This window comes from Pundamilia nyererei, unplaced genomic scaffold (assembly GCF_000239375.1).
Source record: "Pundamilia nyererei isolate P.nyererei 1_Seehausen unplaced genomic scaffold, PunNye1.0 scaffold00296, whole genome shotgun sequence".
NCBI classification, from domain to species: domain Eukaryota; kingdom Metazoa; phylum Chordata; class Actinopteri; order Cichliformes; family Cichlidae; genus Pundamilia; species Pundamilia nyererei.
In genome coordinates, this window is record NW_005187697.1 from 178,369 (window position 1) to 198,964 (window position 20,596).

Here is a 20,596-nt window from a genome sequence, read left to right on the forward strand (position 1 = left end):
CCATTTGACAGATGTACATGGTTTGAGATCAGTTTGATTTTGTCTTTTTATTCTGCTTCTTCTACCCTCATGAGAATTTGACAAAAAAAAAAAGAAAAAACGAATGCACAGTTGTACAGTTCTGTGCGTCTTGCACAATACGTGGGAAAACTAGTTCTGAGAGACCATAACCTTGTCCTTATGGGTTAGGGTGTTGTAATTAGTTGTGACAACTAAAGAGGAGCCGTAGGTAACGCATTATATCAGTGTCCTCACAAAGACAGAAGGACCTGTGAGTGCGTGTGGCTCCTGTCAGATTTGAGGCTTTGCACTCTGAACACAGCATCAGACTGAATGAGAGTGACAGAGCATAAATAAAGCAGTGTTATTGTCCTTTAATGTGGGCAGACTCTGCTATTGTGTGTCAGCTTTGGGTGGTAGCGCTTTCAGTGTTTGGCCCATCTGAGCTGTTGTACTGCTGCCTGGGGTCAATGCAGGTGTGTGTCCGTGTTTGTGTGATGTGCCAACAATGCTGCAGGGTGATCATTTTGCCAAGTGTCCCACACAGCTGATGTTCAGTGAACTGTTAGTTAACTGTAAACCTTTGATACACTCGGCTTATGTTAATCTTCACACACTGTGCTGTTCTCTGCCTTTAAAGGTCAAGGTTTCGCCACTCTCTTCATTGTATCATATCTGTCACACTCTGCAAGTGAAGGCGGCCTGAAATGTTTTGTGACTCTACATCTCAAAGGTTAAGTGTTTGTTGTATTTTTTTGAAGACACTCTAGTTCCCACCTCTCTCCCCTGGTTTGGTTTGTGCAGGGTAGGAGAAGAGGTGTCAGTCAAATAAACTAGCAGGTTCTCAGTCTTCTAGGTCATGGTAGCCTTGAAAGCTTGAACACAAGGAGGCGACTGGACATCTTTAGGTTTGTAAAGAAGTTTCCCCTGTCATCCAAGAGGCTTCTTCAGCTACAAAAACAAATTGGTGTCCCAGGTATTTCAATACTAATGGTTGATTGTCCCCTTTGGATATCTTCCTGCGGGCTATTGACTCATATGACCTCTGTTAGGGCGGTTTGATATGACGATATATATTGGATGACGATATAAAAACGTCTATCATTTCCTGTTACGCTATCGTTTGTTTTGTGGTGTCGTAAAATAAACTGTTTACAGCAATATTTTTTCATCGTTTTGATGGTCACTGTAGTGGCTATATTAATCTCTTAAACTTCTCTCTTTCTCTTATATTTAATATAACCACACTACGGACGGACAAGCGACTGTTTTTACGTCCGCTTGTTTGTTTAAGCTTAAGATCCTGTTGAGACTTTAAAAAAAAAAAACTGAATCACGTTAAAGAGTATGCAAGAGTTTACAAATGAGAAGGAAAAAAAGAGCCGTCAGGTGCTAAAAAATAAACCTTCGACTCAAATGGTGGCCGTTACAACTTATGTCTAAAAACTAGGGGTGCAACGATATTCGTATCGATATTGAACCGTTCGATACAGTGCTTTCGGTTCGGTACGCATATGTATCGAACAATACAAAATTTTTAATTTATTTTATCAACTTTTCTTCTGATGATGCTGTCTGTGTTGAGCACTCAGTGGATCTGCGTTCGACTACTCCGCCTAGGCTGCACTGTCGAGCGCAGATCCACTGAGCGCAGCAAAAGCTAGCAAGACAGAAGCTAAGCTCGTTGCAACATGGCAACTACCTCAACGCTACCTGAAATTGAACCTCCCCCACCCTCATTCAGATCTGGCGTTTGGAACTATTTTGGTTTTCATGTGAAGTATGACCCTGATGGACAAAAGTAAACCAGTATGTCGGATGTGCCACGCAATACTCAATTGCATTGGTGGGAACTAGTGCGTTAGCACAGTTAGCTCGTTAACGTGTTGACGCCGTCCAGCCCCACGCACGGCGCGAGCCACGGTAACTCACTAATGGAGATTTGCCACGTTATGGCGTTAACGTCATTTTAACGAGATTAACGCTGACAGCACTAGTGGGAACACAACGACTGCACATTTACGCCGACATCATCCTAGTGCAAAGACAAGTGGAAGCAGACAAAAACAACAAGCACGCATGCTACAAACTTTACCCGAGTCATTTAGACAGCCGTTAGCACGTGATTCTCCTTATGAGGACCTAATATGTTTAATATGCTGCTGAGAATATAGCCCAGAAGAAGCGGATAGTATAGCTTTTATTTTGGAAAGAGACATTTCTCTGTAATAAACTCTCTTTTCCAAAGATGAGTGATTCCTCGAGCTATCTGATCGAGAAATCACTTTTTGTTGTTGTTGTTGTTTCAGCAACATTAAATTTAAAAACTGTACTTTTGAGTTCAAATATATATTTATAATTTTTATAAATGACAAATTAAAAAGGCATGAACATTTTTTTGTATCGAAAAAATATCGAACCGTGACACCAAAGTATCGAACCGAACCGTGAATTTTGTGTATCGTTGCACCCCTACTAAAAACGTATAGTGTCATGCATCGGTTAAAACACTCGAATGCAGGTAAAGGACGCCCAGCTGTAAAAACTTCACGCAAGTTGAGTTGCCTGAGATTAACAGAATTTACAGAAAATATTACATTTTTGTGATTTATATCGTTGTCAGGACGATAAATGTTTTATATCGGGATATGAGATTTTCGTCATATGGCACAACCCTACCCTCTGTCATATGAGTCGTCACATGGACGAAGGTGCTGTCAGTCGTTGTTTTTCTTTTGTTTGTTTTTTTAAAATGACCTCTAACAAGAAAGCCTCATTTCTGCTGTTCAATACCGAAGAAATATAAACTTTTTAAAATTATTCAAAACACTTAGCTGTGTCTCTAATTAAACCTCTGTAACTTTGCTCTGCTTCACGTCAGCAGCATCAGGTAATGTTCATATGTTGAGTCATGGTTTTCTTCAGTTTTTGATCTACTGCAAAATATTTTCAGGTTATCTGCTATAAAAAGCCAGGGAAGAAAAATTTCCTTCATGTTTTTCTGTGTTTTATCCTCAGTTATTTTAACACAAAGGCATCTGCTGTGATGCTTGCACCTCTGATGAAGTCTCACAAGTGTCATCTTTGTTGTTATACACAGATATAAAAATATGGATATGTACTCATAAATGATCAGAATTATAATATTTCTGACTGTCTGAGTCAAAATCGAATAAAACCTTGTGGATCGGAATCGAATCGAGTATAGAAATCAAAATCGATACCCAGCCTTAATGACACTCCCAAGTTCCGAGGTATCTGGAGCATGGCATAAGGTTGAAACGGCTGTGAGACCTTTTTTTTCTCCTTTCTTTTTTTTTTTTTTATGCCTTTTATTGACAAAATACATGGGAGTTTACATCAAAACACATACAAAACATCCCTCAAAGTTCATTCACAATCATATACAGGGCCCGCAAAATTTCAAAATTCCTGGTAGCCCTTTGGGCAGGCATTCTTCAGATTTTGGTAGCCCAAAATAAATTTAAGTAGCCCAAATAAAAAATAAGATAATTTTTAAATAAATGAAACAAAACATCAATCAAAAAAAAAATTTGTTAATACACAAATTACAACAACTGTATAAAAATTAGAATCATCAACTCAAATATTTGGTTCTAATTGAACAGAAGTTTCTGTGAACTTGTAAGAACTTTGTAGAACATGAATCAGTCTGTGTCAGATCCTCAATCTGAAACTTCCACTGAAGTCACAGATGAGAAAATGGCACTCGACGTTGAGGGCATAGCATCTCCTTCATCAGCTTTCTCTTCCTGTGCATTGCCCTCCATTTCACCTCCATTAATCGTCACTCACCAATCAGTACTGCTGCTCTTTATACACAGTTTGTGCTATTGTAAAATGAAAGTGAAAGCAAAAAACAAGCACAAATTCAAACGCGATTTCAATACGTGACATATTGAAAGAGGCTCATCGATGCCAATGCCATAATTGCCCAGCTACGTTTACGAAAGAATGCAAAAGCACTGACATATTTTTCCTTCCTATGATAGCCCGACGGGCAGGGCTGAGCGAGATTTTAGTAGCCTGACTGGAAAAATCGCTAGCGATTTTGACATTTTACCTTTCCCCAGCCTATCATGTGACCTACTGAGGTCACCCGAGGCAAGAAGTGAGTTCATCATGGAACAGAGGTGGTGGCTTACAACACCAGCTCTCTGCCTCCTGCAATGCAGTCTTAACATTTCAACCACTTCAACCCCGACTCACACCTTACCTCAGGTGCAGAAAACAAGCTGTTTGCAGGTGTGGTGTGTAACTTTGAAAGCTTTGTGCTTTGTTTTGAAGTTCCTGCAACTTGACATCATCCTGAAAGAATTGGAAGAAAGCAGTTTTCTTAAACCACACTTTTCCCACGCTGTCACACTCCCCCACCCTCTCCCATCATCATCTTGTTATTTTTTGGGGTGTATGTCTCCCAGTACAATGCACAACATTACAAAGAGACTGTGAATACAGTTAGATTTTTTTAAAAGTAACTTTTATTCTTACTTTCTTTTCTTTTCTTTCTTTTTTTTTTGCCGTTGCTCCAGTGCAGCCTTTGTAAAGCTACGACTTTAAAGTAAAAATTCTTGGAAAAGCCCATTAGTAGCAGTGTGGAACATTGTGCTGCTTTGCCAGTCATTGTGCTGTCACTGACTACATTAGTAACTTAACGTAATAAAAAATGAACTGATGATATGATTTGAATGTTGATCTGCTCAGTAAACAACCAGACTGCATGAGCCCATGCTTGCAAAGACTGAAGTACCAGAAGTATGTCTGTGTTGAATATTTTTAAACACTGCAGCAAGTCTTGGTTGCAGAAAGGAAGTGTAATATCACATTTAGGCTTTAATACACACACAGACGAATAGGATGGACACTCTGCTTCCTCTCCAGGATATTTTTAGTCTTTAAAGTCCAGCAGCTCGCTGGCACATCTGAAACGCAGACCTCTGTGAGTGTTAACTTTTGTTTACTCATAAGTGCTTTTATTTTTTACAACACAAGGAGATTGTTAGTATATTTCAAAAAGTAAGACTTGTTGTGATTATGTATTTTTTCCTCCCTAAAATTTGAAAATGTCTGTTTTTGTAAAACATAACATTATACTACATTGTGATTATTTTGAGTGCCGTTAGTCCAGACCACAAATATGCATTCAAAAAGATTGACTTTGCTAGGGTGTTGAAAACAAATCCCAAATATGGACCACACAGCTGCAAATATTTTGTGTGCCCTCTTTCCTCACAGTGTTTACAACATGTAAAAGGAGAACAGTCCTGCTAGGGGTGCTTTTCTTCTGTTGTCCTAGTTACGGGGAAAAATATCTGGTTTTATCCGGTCCTGAGTTTATATGAAATTAAAGGGAAAATATAGCTGATGATGTGTATCTGCCACATTGCATGTAATTCGTCGTTTAATTAATTTAAACATTCTAAACAATATAATATAGCTTTGTTCATTGTGTTACACATTTACATGTGAAACACAAATTTCACTGGATATTTTACAATCCTATAAAAAGCTAGGTAGATCATATTATTCAGGACCCATAGAAGCTCCATTAGAAGGAGGAACTGAAGAAGCTTCTTGGATGAAAGGTGAAACGTTGTCAAGAAACTTCAAGAAGTTAAGTCTCTTTTCTTTCCAAGCTCCTTAGATAACTTAAAGTAATCATTTTTTTGTCTCTCACATAGTTGCCCACTATTACTTTACATTTAGGTTGCAAACAGCTCCTTTAAGATTCTGCCAAACTTTTTTCCTTTGAAGGCCATGGCAACAGTTCTTTCCTTTTTCAAACATTCCTTTGTAGGTTTGATGATCTGGTGTTTTTGAGATCATTATCCTTTTGCACAACCCATTTTTGCTGTCAGACAGACAGCCTCACATTTGACTGCATAATAATTTAGTATAAAGATGAGTTTATGATCAGTGCAATAACTGTGAGGTATCCAGATCCTGTGGATGCAAAACAAGCCCAAATCATCATGCCACCACCACCGTGCTAGACAGCTGGCATAAGGTATTTATGCCACTATGCTGTGTTTCATTTTCAGCAAAAGTGACACTGTGCATTCTGGCCAAACATCTCATTTCACTTTTGTCCTGTCTGTCCAAAGGACATTGTTACAGAGGTTTTGTGGTTTGTTCTAATGCAACTTTGTGAAGCTAGCTGTGCTGCCATGTTTTTCTTTTTGCTTGTTTGTTTTATTTAGAGGGAGAGGGGAGGGGCTTTGTCTAAGTATGCTGTCTTGAACTTTAACATTTAACATGCTAACTGAGGCCAGTAAAGTCTTAGATGTAGCTTTTAGGGTTTTGTTTCTCTGAAAATTGCATTGTCTGACCTTGGGGTGAATTTGCTGGGACATCCACTCATGGGACGATTGGGACATGTTGTTAATGCACACATGAAGGCTCCAGACCAGCAAACTGCTAGCATTTCTGCTTTTATAGAGGTCCTGAAAGGTGCTGATGAGTCAAGTCTATTTGATCATCAGCACCTGGCTGCTGCTTAACCTCTTATTCCCTATAGAAGTAGTAAGGGTGGACCTAGGGGTGGACAGTAAGGGTAGCGCAGAGCACTACTGTGCCAACATGTAGCTACACAGAGCGACTCTAGATATTTAAGAGTATCTTCAAAGAGTGTGGATCTTATTTCTGGGTGGGTTGAATTAGTGTGTTTGGATTATTATTTGGAATCTGTTTCATTACTGAGATGTGCTCTGTTATACTATTATATACGATGCATATTTGAATTAATAGTTATTTGTGTAATTAACCTGTTCCATTAAAATATACTGTAGCTACTTGTACCACACCCAGTCTGCAGAGAGGATGTCAGGCTGCTCCACCTCTGGAGCTTTTGCAACATCATAGTATTAAAGTGTAACATTCTTTTTCTTTAGTGTCAGAGTATGTGTGGGAACAGCTGCATAAACTCATTTATACTGTATGTTTCCTGATTGCTATTTTCAGAACCCCGAGTCAGACGGGGTTTCGCAGTCTTGTGGTGAAAATGCGTGCGTGTGTGTGTGTGACTAATGAAGGACGGCTTCAAAAGGAGGAGCGACACCTGTTGTATTTTTTGGGATTTCCTGGAAATTTCATATATTGAATTGCCTTCCCTGTAGCTGGCCTTCCAGCTTGGACACTACAGATTTTATTAGACACGTGTAATCTGTTATTTGCACTAGATGTGACAACTCTCCACTTCTTCCTTCAAACTGTACCGGTCAGTCAGGCACCCACAGTGTAGAGCATGAGTACAATACCCCTGCTAGCTTTGGTCTGGTAAAAGTTGAGTAAAGTTAATTCAAAAGTGGTCGTGTCCTGTTTAGAAAAGAGAGATGAAGGTAAAAAAAAAAAAAAGACCCTAAGACAATAGACTGTTGCCCATCAATAGCATAACTTCCTCTGTACAGCGTTTCCTGCAGTGTGTCTCCTCTTGTAAAAATAGTAAAAAGACATCTTTGTTTTCATATTTGTGTGTGTGTGTGTGTGTGTGTGTGTGTGTGTAGTAAAAAGGAAACATTGCTTTGACATGTTTATTTCTTCCTGAGGGTTGCTGGTAAGGTGCAAACGGCAACATAAACAGACTCGGGAGTAGGGATGGGTATCGTTTAGGTTTTATCCGATACCGGTGCCAAACCGGTACTTTTGAAACGGTGCCGGTGCTTAAACGGTGCTCAAACCGGTGCTTAAAGAATCGAGAACACCAACTTTGTCCAAAAACCTCTCATGTTCAGCTGTTTTTTTGTAAAAAGATAACAGTGTTAGCCTTTTCTGCAGCTATGGGGCATATATGGTATCACTCTTGGCTGGAAGCAGTGCTTAAACAATGGAATAAACACAAAACACCTCTCATGTTTAACTATTTTCCACTTTTTCTTTGGTCATTTTAGCCTTTTTGGCCAGGGTGAAGGGAGTATCTGCCATCAAACAAGAAGACAGCCGCATGTAGCTATGATGATGTTTGCTAGTTCACCTTACATGCATTAATGTAATAACGTGATTAGCCTACTCAATGTAAATTACACATGAACAACATTAAGCTACTCACGCAGAGAAGAACGGCTGCTGCTCCATCATCATCCATCATCATTTCTGCTACACTGGCAGGGCTAGGGGCCAGGACTCTCCTCTGCGGGCTTTTGGGGGATGTTGCTAACTCCGGGTCAGAAAACAGGCACCACACCCGCAGTAGATGCGCTCGGTGTGAGGTCTCCCAGCAAGCTATCAAATACGGCGCATTTCTCGGCTTTTAAAAAAAACACTATGCGTCGCCAGGTGTTTCATCAGATTCGAGGTGTTACCTCCTCTGCACAATATCATAGTATCAGCTTAAAGCACTTGTTGCAGGCTGCTGAGTTTGCATATTTTGCTGTGAAGTACAGCCAGACTTGTGACCGCTTCGCCTTGGGCATTTTTAATCTGTAGCTCTGCTCTAAAAGAACGTACGTACCTGGGCCTGCCTACTATCCTCAGAAACGTAAAATGATTGGCTAGAATCCAAAGTGTGTCACAGCTCAGGGAAAAAAAGCACCGAAATAAAGCACCGAAATGTGCGCTGCTTTTCGGTCTGGTTACTACTGTTTATGTCAGAACCGGTACCCATCCCTACTCGGGAGTGAGGAATTCTTCCCGGCACTCATCGTTAACTCTCCAACTGTAATCTTAATAACGCAGTGAATGATTTGGTGGTAAAATATTCATGTAGCTCTTCTCCCTTTCAGTCACATCCCACTGGGCCGTGTGGAACATAAATGTTTAGAAACAAAGTTATAATTGCGTCATGATCATCTTTTCAGCTTATAGTTCACCTGTAGTCCAATGTAAAAGGAATGGCTTTTACCGTTTTAATCTTTTTTTATTTTAAAGCTGTTTAAGTGGTGTAAGAAAAAAACCACATGAGCACAAGTGATCCCCTCGACTGAATGATATTTGTGTTTGCAGTCGTAACCAGCTGGGCTACCTGCCGGCCTGCCTGTGTGGTTTACCTCTGAGAGTCCTCAACGCCAGCAACAACAAGCTGGTCAGCCTGCCCGAGACCATTGGACAACTGCAGAGGCTCATGGAGCTGGTAAGGCTGTTTTACCACTTGTGTCACTGTGTTGGTTTATTCCTGTGGCACTCAGGAGTGAGTAATAATATTTCTATTTTTGTGTTTCTTTGTCTGTATGTGAATATCTTATGCTCCAGTTGTGCTGCTCACTGCTTTTATCCCAGTCTGGAGAGGATTTATGGCTTATGTTTTTTAGCCCTTCTTCAGTAAGCTTTATGTGTCACATGAAATTTAGGGACATACGTCGTCACTCTCTTTTTATATTTCCTTGGCTCATTCTGATGTTAGATTTGTGTCTTTTTTTCTGAAAAAAGATACAAATCAGATCAGATCGTCTCCTCTGACCCTGAGTAGTGCCCACTCAGGGTCAGAGAGGAGTTTAAGTATCTCGGGGTCTTGTTCACGACTGAGGGGAGAGCAGAGCAGGAGATCGGCAGATGGATTGGGACATTGGCTGCAGATGCTGTACTGTTCTGTTGTGGTGAGGAGAACTGAAGCTGTTGATTTACCAGTTGATCTACGTCCCTACCCTCACCTACAGTCACAAGCTCGGAGTAGTGAATGAAAGAACGAGATCACGGACACAGGCAGCAAAATCTGAAGGGTTGCTGGGCTGTCTGTTAGAGAAAGGCTGAGGAGTTCATTTAATCGGGAGGGGCTCAGAGTAGAGTCGCTACTCCACACATCAAAACAAGCCAGCTGACGTGGTTCATGGATCTGACTAGGATGCCTCCTAGGTTGAGGCCCTGGGGTAGAACCAGGACATGATGGAGAGATTATATCTCTCTGTTGTTCTCCCTGAGGAGCTGGAGAGAGGGAGGTTTGGGCTTCTCTGCTTAGAGTGCTGCTCCCAGGACCCTGCCTTGGATAAGCAGAAGAAATGAAATGGTATTTTCTTCTTAAACTCATAATAAGACATTTATTTTTTACTTTTTCCTCCACAACAGCATCTCTTATTCTAAATCAAACAAGTCTCACAATAAAGTGCTGCATAATATATACAACTGATAGTGATTCAATTCAATTCAATTTTATTTATATAGCGCCAAATCACAACATAAGTCGCCTCAAGGCGCTTCATAGATACAGAGAAAAACCCAACAATCATATGACCCCCTATGAGCAAGCACTTTGGCAACAGTGGGAAGGAAAAACTCCCTTTTAACAGGAAGAAACCTCCGGGAGAACCAGGCTCAGGGAGGGGCGGCCATCTGCTGCGACCGGTTGGGGTGAGAGAAGGAAGACAGGATAAAGACATGCTGTGGAAGAGAGACAGAGGTTAATAACAGATATGATTCAATGCAGAGAGGTCTGTTAACACATAGTGAGCGAGAAAGGTGACTGGAAAGGAAAAACTCAATGCATCATGGGAATCCCCCAGCAGCCTTTGTCTACTGCAGCATAACTAAGGGAGGATTCAGGGTCACCTGGTCCAGCCCTAACTATATGCTTTAGCAAAAAGGAAAGTTTTAAGCCTAATCTTGAAAGTAGAGATAGTGTCTGTCTCCTGAATCCAAACTGGAAGCTGGATTTTGACAGAAAAATTGACAGAAGCCCATCTGCGGGATATTTCACTTTATCCAGTGGTGGTGGTGGAGTGCTGTGATTAGCTCATTCACAATGTGCATGATGCTGACCGACCTGATCTGATTGGGTCAAACTTGTGAACAGAGTGAATTTTTACAAGGACTGACAGAGCTGTGCAAACAAGGAATCAGCAGATGGCAGCACTGGCAGATTGGTTGATGAGGAAGATATTTTCATGACCCATTACACTGTCCGTTTTGTTTCAGAGGAGAGTCAGTATGCCACAATGATGCTGTTTTAGCTCTTTACATGGAATATTGCTGGCAGGCAAAACAATCACATTGCTTGTTAGCACTCCTGTGCAGGGAGCAGAGGCTAATGAGAATGACAGTCCTCATCCTGGCCTGTTAGCTGAAAACGGTCTAGTTCTGGTCAGCAGCAGGACAATCGGGGCACATCATCACTTTAAGTCTTTTTAGGGTGAAAATGAAATAAGCTGAAGTGTCGTGAGCCAAGCCTGACTCTAAACTAAAGCCCCGCCCACATATAAAGTGATTAGCTCATCGCACATTGTCTCTTCTAATTGATTCCCACTCCTTCATATGTCAGTCAGAAGTGTCCTTCACTTCAGCTAAAAGCAGCTACTGTCTGCTCAAACAAATCTGAGATAACTCAGAACCTGGAAGCTTCCCATTGCTTACTGTTATTTCACTTCTTGTCAGTATGAGTTTAATTCTTTGTGCTCAGGCAACTACATCACTGCTCTCACCTCTTCTTTATACCTGGACTCTGTATATGTGTGTGATATGGTATTAAAGTCTTATTGCTTATTAACTTTCCAGCAGCGTCCTCTCAGCATGAAAACCCAGCTCGACTTTGCACCATCTGCTCAGCTGTGATGTTTGCTCCCGTGCTGCCGAGAGCATTTAAAACAATTACTAATCATAAATATTAACCGCTCACTCCCCTCGTTTGTTTTTGTCCTCTGCAGGACATCAGCTGCAACGAGATCACAGCTCTTCCTCGTCACATCGGCAGACTCAAAGCTCTGCGCGAGCTAAACGTGCGCCGAAACCTTCTCTGTGTCCTGCCAGAAGGTGAGTGCCTTTTTTCCCCCCCAGTATAAGGCAAATTGCAGTGTCCTGTCTTTCTTGATGACTTTCAGAAAGTGAAGGCTTTCAGCTCTCTGTGTCCTAAAGACTGGTGAATTTTGGTTGGAAATCTTTGTGTTGACTTTAGGTGTGTAATTAAGGTGATTTATGTTCCCTTTAGGCAGCGTTTAAGCCTTTTAATTTCACTTTTCTTTTGATCCCACCTTACCTCTGCACCTTACAGAAGCCTATTGTGCACTCCGTGCTGTGACTCGAGGATCGGAAAGTCAAGTCTCATTTAGAGTGAAACTCAGAAATGGAATAATCTCTTCCATATGCAAGACTGGGAGGTGCATCTGAGACCACAGAGTCCTCTGCGTGCACTGCCACACCCATCCTTGGGCCTAAAAATATACTTAACCCTCAGTGTGACCGAAGAGCGACCTCCAGCCCAAAAGGTCTGAAATAAGTCAGTGACACAGAGATGAGCAACAGCCACAAAGGTCTGGTGCTCATCTAGTGAGACAACGCCCAGTCTGACTAACTGATAGGCTGGAGAGAGACTGGCTTTTACATGGCGGGCAGCCATTTATAAACACCAGAACAACTCTGCATGTAAGGCCAGTATCAGTACCCAAATACAATCTGACTACAGTATTTTTTTTAAGTTAGGGCCTGCGCTTATAGCTGTTTTAGTTATTAATGGGTCTGTTGATCTTTTTTTCCTGTTTTGTAGTCAATATAGTCAAGATATTAAAAAAAAAAAATCAATTTCTGTCTTCATTGTCAGTTGTCCAGCATGTGGATAGTCTGATAAACAGAGTCGAGACATGGAGTCAGGCCAGCAGATAGTTGATCAGAATGATAAACAACAGCAACTCCAATCGCTTTATTCAGCCGGTTTGGATTTGTTGCTCCAGTTTCCTGAATTGTTACATATCCCCATCCCCTCACCTTTATGACCATCTCCTGGATTGATTGATGAGCTTTGAACTGGTTCTTAGTACCACGGTGCTGGGGGGAGGGGGGCTTCAAACAGGCAGACTGGACGGCAGCCCCGACAAAGGGAGGGATGTTGTTTTTGATTTAATATCTGTTGAACTTGAACTTGAAAGAGTCCCTGAGATAAGACCACCATGACTGCTGAGGGCTTTTTAACGGTCGGCCAAGCTCAGGGTGGCAATAGCATAAAGTCAGAGAGTCAGACTCTAACTAGAAGATCAGAGCTGGTAGGAAAATGATCTTTAAAGCCAGAATTATCATGGCAGCAGCAGCAGCTTTGGTTAGCAGCATAATGCATCAAGGCTGCAATGGAGCAGACTGGTGTCGTCAATCCTTTATACATTTCATATTCCTTCCAGTGACATCAGAGGAGGCTTCTGCAAGTTTGTACCTCAATAAGTAATAAGTAATCTAATAATGCTATTAGCAGCTATTTATCAACACAGTTTGTACAACAGTATGTCAAACCCAGAAAGAAGAAAACATGGATGGTCTTGTAAAAATTTAGTAATTTAGTTATAACAAAAATCTGCATTGTGAAAAGAACTACGAGCCATGTCTGAAATCTTCATCTAGTCTCTAGCCTGAGTGACTCAGGCCGAAAGTGTAACATCTAAAGTAAATCAGCAGTTATTGTGTTTTATTTCAGGCACAGCTACTTTGCAGATTTCTCATCAGACAGCCACAGTTCACTAAGACCAGGAAAATGGTTCATATCAGCCCAGCTCTCAGATCTCCAGACCTGTGAGGTGGTGTGCAACAGTCAGATTCGATGCTGTGCATATCGGAACATATGTAAACAGACTGCTAGATAACTTGAGGCCTCAGTTCTTTTAAAGTTTTCTGTTTATTGTTCTTTTAAAAAAGATTTAGGAGTAATTTGCAAGTTTTTTCCCGTTTTTGTATACCGTTGCAGGTTAAAAACTTTGTGAACCCTAGTATATTTTGTTTGTGTTTCAGCACAAGATCTAGAACCTCAGATTTTGAGTTCAGTCCTACGAGTAGATGAAGGGAACGCAGTGAAAAGAGAATTTGTAGTTTGTACCTTTTATAGGAATTGTCTCCCCTGCTGTCATGATTGGCCTGCTGCTGTTGTTTTTTTGGTTTTAAAGTCAGATGGTTTTATAATAAAATTGTTAGAGCACTATAGATGAAATTTACACATTTGTCCTGAGTGATCTCAAGGCATAAGGGAACATATGTTTATGCATAATTTAATCGAGTGCTGTATAGAGAATATTTTTATCCAGTAACCAGAGGAATGCTTTCTGGTGTCACCGCTCACACCATCACATGTGCTTAGCTGACATTATTACCGCCTACACGTGGTTTTAATTATGAGAAACTGTCTAAACACTCTGTAATGATCATGCTGTCAAAATTGATGGGTTCCTGAGCTGCGCATCATTAGCAGTCTGCAGGATATGGTTCCCCCATTGGTTTCTGCCCACAAACCCAAACATCCGTCTGAGGATCTGTAAACACACACATACACTCACATAGAGAATTTCTTTTCGACATCTTACACAGGGAAAGAAGACAAATAAGAACAATGCGTTTGGTGGACCAGGAGTCCGGAAAGTTTATACATTTCTTGTATATGACTGTTTGCCAGTCTAGGTAAAGGCACCATTAAAAACCTTCACAGTTTATCCTCAGCTAAAAGGTTTCAAAGAAAGGTTAATTATATAACTGCAAAGACTTAGAAAAGATAGAGAGATAAATTGCTTCACAGTGAGAAATATAATGCCTTTTTAAAATTTAGATGAGCTTACAGTGACTCTGGTAATAAATTCCAAATCACGTAATATCAGGGAGAGCCAAGCAGCTGGGGGAAAACAGGCATTGGATAACATTAGCAAGCTAGTAGTCTGAGTGCAGTTCAGGGTAAGTTTTAGATCTGTGTTAACTTTTTGAAAAAATGATTCTGTGTTTCTCTGTTTCCCATATTTATGATATGCTCAAAGAAACAGTTTGATATTTTGAAAAATGCATTTGTTCCCTTTCATTCATTGCAATTCTCGCTTTCTAAAAAATTACATTCTAAATCGACTAATTGTAGATTTAGGCGCAAAGACCTCATTAACTGAGCTAAATAGCATTAGCTCAGTTAATGTCAACTGCACTCAGTGCAGTTGAAGTGAGCTTCAAGGTCTCCCAGGTTCCTGTTGTTATAATAAGGTTGGGTACTTGGAAGCTAGCTTCAAGGTTGAGTTTATGGGCATAAATGACCATGCCCATAAACTGAACAGTAGAGTGCTTACAGCAGTCAAAAATGAAATCCCATACCTGTACACTTCTTTAGGACTGGAAGTGTTTTTGCAACCACAGCTATTGCAATCGAATGCCATACAAATAAGGCATGCAAGTTTAAGGCACCTCAGCATTGGCTTCATTTATCTGCCCACAGAAGCTACGTTTATCTCTTATACTGTCTATGGTACCACCATAAGGGGGGTGGTGTTATGTCCAGTTGGATCTCATGGTAGCAGTGTTGTATCACTGTTCCAGTGTAAAACCCAATACCGTGGGAAGAAATACAGAAATACATAGAGAAATGTACCGTGTTTAGTTTAAAAGCTGGTTCCAAAGCTTGCTGCAACCTGGAATCTGTAATCAAGCGTGTGGTCAACCTCTTCATCTAACTTGTTAACATATTGGGTACTCTGTGAAGGTGTGCACGCTTGTATATTGACTCTACATAACTCTTTAAACATAAAACAGGCACTTTTGTTAAATTACAGCTTAGTCACTCCAGTAAAACGCTGTGTAAGAGAGGTGTTCCAGGTTTTCCAGGTTATTTTGGATTTAATGAGGAAGTTCACATGAAGAGAAACAGTTTGACTCTGGGCTGCTAACAATTACAAACCTAGTCTGAAAATAACAACAAGAGCTGCATTGTGTTATCTGGTGGGAAACATGTTGGTGGTTTTACCCATGTGAAAGTGTAAGTGTGTGTAGTCTACTTGAGATCAACTAAATCAGCAGCAGGGGGGGTTTCCACTGTCACTAAACAAACTGCTGGTATCGGGCTATTTTAAAATCAGGTTGTGTGTGTGCTGAAGCCTCTTAGTGTAGTGTTATGGAAAACACCTGAATATCTGTAATTCTATGCAAATCACTGAAGCGTGTGCATGTCAGCAGAAACTAGATAATGCATGTTTTCCCATGTCCCACACCTGACTGGGCAGGTGGTATGGTCTATGCAGCTGATGCAGGAGAGCGGGCATCTTGCTCTGACCATTTCATATTTAATAAATGACACTTTTTCAATATTCCTGCCCAAATATGTTGTTGTTTAGCATCTATTTTAAGAATTCCTGGTTCAAAATAACAAGAATTCACTCATTTCAGCCTGGTTAAGGTTGCAGGTTGATGCAATCTTTCTCATCGGTGCCATCAGAGAGAGGTCTAAGCCGTCTAAAAATAATTCTGCAGCAAGAAAATTCACAAAGAGCTATCTTCAGACGCAAGAAAAGAACAAAGTGTTCTGGCAGAGATCATCCGACCTCCACAGATCTCACCACCATGGAGTCAGTCTGGATTACATGAAAACAGAAGACACTGAGACACGCCTAAGTTCTCCAAAAGTGATTTTCCACTCGCTGTTCCAGGAACATTAATTTCCCCCCGAAAAAACTAATGTTCTGGAACTTTCCGGGGAGTGAAAGTTCATCCAGCACATTGTGATTAGCATTTTCACAGTAGGGGTAAAGTCCCGGGAAGATTAAATCCATTAGTTTGCTGGCATTTCAAAGGTGCAGTTTGTCTCAAATTTTGAGTGTTGTCTTCTGCAAAAATCAACCAGAAGGGTCAGACTTTAAACCTCCTGGGCGTCTCCATTCGAGTTATTGTTGGGCAGAAAGTAAAAGAAAAACAAACATGGTTTGGTAAAAAAAAAGATAACACTGAAGTTTTCTGCTGAGATATAATCCCCTTATGTGCTGCATTGTATATCACATAAGCCAAATCAAAACAAATCTGCTCGCTCTGAAGGAGCAGATGACCAGAGCTGTTTGCCTGATGTTTGTGCGTTTGTGTCTTCCTACAGACTTGGCTGATCTTCCTCTGGTGAAGTTCGATTTCTCCTGTAACAAAGTGTCCACCATCCCAGTGTGTTACAGGAAGATGAAACAGCTCCAGACTCTCCAGTTAGAAAACAATCCACTGCAGAGTCCACCCGCACAGGTACATAAACAAACACACACACACTTTTGTCTTAATGTACTTTATATCTTCCACTATTCTTTGTGTCTGAGTCATGATTCGACATAAATTCTTGGTGCACATCTCTGAAAATTAAACCTACTTTATTTTTTTAGATACCATCCTAATATAAGAAACAGACATTCATAATAAATTTATATTTTTAAATGTATCATTTCAGCTTAATGTTCCTGCACAGGGCTATTATCTGGCCATTACAGCAGATCATAGCAGCAGTATTGCAATAGGTAGTATAAAGCTATGTACCTGCTTTTGGAAATGTTAAGCACGAGCAGCTGCAAGAGCTAAAAAAAAGACACAAGTGACTCAGCAGTCTTTGTGAATAAAGGCTGAAATGATGTAGAAAACAAAGCAAAGCTGGACTTTTACTTGATGCTGATTTGAGTCCCTTTTCCTCCCATTATTCAGATCTGTATAAAGGGCAAAGTTCACATATTCAAGTATCTGAGCATTGAGGCGTGTCGCAGCGAGAAGATGCCTGACTCTCTCTACCTGCCTGTCATGGGGCGAATCAACTTATCAAGGCCCACCACTGGCAGGTCAGTTACCGTGGTATCACACAGCTGGGGGGGATTATCTTCTCTTCATTATCAGCGTCTGCTCTTGTAGTGCAGTTAGACTGTACGTCTTTGACAGCGTTCTGGTGTCGAAATGTCAATTCTTTATCATTAAAGTGAATAGGATTGCTAGCGGTTATGTAGCAATGCAATTTTTGTTGTTTTTTCATTAATGGTATTCTGGGTGAAAATAACAGAGCAAGATGTTGAGTCTATGTTGACTTGTGATGGCAGTGTTGCCTCATGGTTCCAGTACCTAAAACCAGACACAGTGATAGAACTGTTTCTGTTTGGCTTCTTGTCTGAGTAGCATGATGATACTGCAGCTGGTGATGGTTTTAGTTTTAAAGCTAAATGATGGGTTTCAAAATTAGCATGGGATGTAACCTGCAAGAATTCAGCGACTTAATTGTTTTCTTCCCCCTCCCAAAGTGTATAATCCGAGCTACAGTGGCTGCTGCAGGACAAACGTGCTTTAGTCAGCAAAAGAGCCATAGTGGCCACGGCTGGCCAGCATGTGTCTGCTACCAATTGTGTAAAAAAGACATTTTTATATTTTCTAATATTTGAATAATAGCAACATGTAACAATAAATCAAAACAAATAAATACTTTTAAAAATAAATAAAAAGTGATATGTGTCCACTAAATATTTGCAGGGTTTAGCTTTTTTTTGTGTCCTTGAGTCACCTCAAAAAAAATCTGGTTAGGCTCAGTCTGCAGTTTACCTCAGCTGTCAATGCTGCGTGAGAAGTATCTGCTTCTATTTACTATGCAGGAGACTGTAAAACTTTGTGAAAGGGGTCTGATGAGTCAGTAAAGCTCACTTCTCTGTGATCACAGTGATATTGGTGTGAGTTTTTGAGGATATCCTGAACTTTTCTGTCAGTATGCGTTGCATGGTGTTGGTGAAAATTTCATTGAAGTGAGGCTAACATTGTTGGACTCCGAGGCTTAGCGAATAAACTCTTGTACGATGTGAGAATATAAAAACTGTTTATCAGAGGGAAAGTGTTATTTCTAGGACACTTGACTCTGGCATTAGTAGGTGTGATGTTAGCTTAAAGCGATTGTTGTGTAGCCAGCTTGTTCTTAGCTTTAAGGTTAGGAAGGAGAGAATGGACTTTGATCTGGATCTATGTCTCTTTCCTTCGTGGTTTTGCTCCGTTGGTAAAACACAGGTATGATCTTTTATATCTTGAGTCTGAAGGTGCTGACGCAAAATAAAATTTGTCTACGAGTTCTCTTCTCCTTTGATGTACTAAGTTTATGAGAATGCATCATTTTGTCCTAAGAAATAATTACACACTAATTAATTTATATTTATGATTACAACATTTGTTTTATTAAGTGGCCTCAAAGAAATGACTGACTGTACCTTTAACCTGAACAAAGGTTTCTTTCAGTTTTGTTAACCTGACAAAGAGAAAGTATACTATATATAACTACTGACATGGCATAATGGAATAGAATAATCTTTTAATTGTCCCTCAGGGGAAATTTGGGTGTAACAGCAGCAAGAAAAAGCTATAATTTGACTCAGTCGTAAAATCATGAACTTTTGAAGCTTTTTCTGTTTTTTGGTTCACATCTGAACTGTATTCCCAGTCCTGGAAATACTCAGTTTTATTGAGTATTAGTGTACAGGATACATCCACATCCCACTCCATCATTTGTTTCTAGAAAAGTTTAGGACATATGAGAAAACTAGCAAACAGAGAAATCATTTGAGACATTTGTTTCAAATTTTTGTGACTTTCAGGTTATTTATGAATGCTGTAAGTTGTTTTAAGCTTTGGACTGCCAAGATAGTTGCCAGAAGCACATTACATCACCCCAGGGCCATTATTTCGAATGGTTTTAACAACATTACACGTAGACAGAAACTGTCTGTGATCTGAGCTTGCTCAGTTTCTCAGCCTGTAGCCAAATCCTCCATTAGTCAGCTGAAACTGATCCTTTCTCCGGCTCCCAGCTGGGTAGCAGTGACAGACTGCCATCATACTGAAAGGTTTGTCCAAAATCTCATCACCGGTGTGTGAGATGTTCTCTGTGACTGATGAATAAAGGAATGGGGAGTGAATACAGGAAGAAAACATTTAAGTAGACAAAGGAATGAAAGACTACAATCCTTGAATGATGACACCTAGTAAGGACATACAAAAAAAAGACTGCACATATCTCAGGGACAAAAGAAAGACTTGTTGAAGCAGTCAGAGAAATGGGTTGATGGACTGCACACAGTGATACAAAGAAAAGAAAAAGAAATGAGCTAAACAGAGTGAATAACAATACAAACAGGAAGCAATGTAAAAAGAAAGAAATTGACAGATGAAACAATGGTAGGAATACAAACTAACAAACAAACAACCCCTGCAGTGCTGGCCACCTATAAACAGCCACACAGTGCCACTAATACTCATGGCAGCACAGGAACAAGCTCTGAGCACAAGATCCATATTACACCAGGTAAGACCCCAGGTGCAGGCTGTGTAAAGATGCCCCTGACACAATCCAGCACATAACAGCAGGTTGCAAGATGCTATCAGGCAGAACATACATAGAACGCCATAACCAAGTGGCCAGCATAGTATACAGAAACATCTGTGCCAAGTATGGCCTGGAGATCTCGAGGTCAAAATGGGAGACGCTCCCTAGGATGGTCGAAAAATGACCAAGCTAAGATCCTGTGGGACTTGCAGATACAGAAGGGCAAAATGGTAATGGCTAACAAGCAGAGGAAGACAGCTGTAGTGATAGCTGTAGAAGATGTGGAGGATGAAGGTAACGGTGGTCCCAGTGGTAATCATAGCACTAGGTGCGGTGACTCCCAAGCTAGGCGAGTGGCTCCAGCAGGTCCCGGGAACAACATCTGAGATCTCTGTCCAGAAGTGCGCAGTCCTAGGAACACCAAAGATACTGGACCCTCAAGCTCCCAGGTCTCTGGCAGAGGACAGTTTTGCCTGGTTACGCAAATTAGCGTTAAGGCCTTTACACACAGTTTCAAACTTATATACAGGGTGGGCCATTTATATGGATACACCGTAATAAAATGGGAATGGTTGGTGATATTAAAGTCCTGTTTGTGGCACATTAGTATATGTGAGGGGGCAAACTCCTCAAGAT

The 20,596-nt window shown here is 40.7% G+C and overlaps 1 protein-coding gene across 5 annotated transcripts in view; it reads left to right on the top strand.

The window, feature by feature from the left end:
- Positions 1-20,596, top strand: part of lrch1 (leucine-rich repeats and calponin homology (CH) domain containing 1) — a 103,627-nt gene that overhangs the window by 44,816 nt on the left and 38,215 nt on the right. For all 5 annotated transcript variants that reach the window (XM_005751004.1, XM_005751007.2, XM_005751006.1 and 2 more), the window contains exons 3-6: positions 8,959-9,085; positions 11,586-11,691; positions 16,739-16,875; positions 17,323-17,453. In XM_005751004.1, coding sequence (XP_005751061.1) covers positions 8,959-9,085; positions 11,586-11,691; positions 16,739-16,875; positions 17,323-17,453 — 501 coding nt within the window. The remainder of the gene's footprint in view (positions 1-8,958; positions 9,086-11,585; positions 11,692-16,738; positions 16,876-17,322; positions 17,454-20,596) is intronic.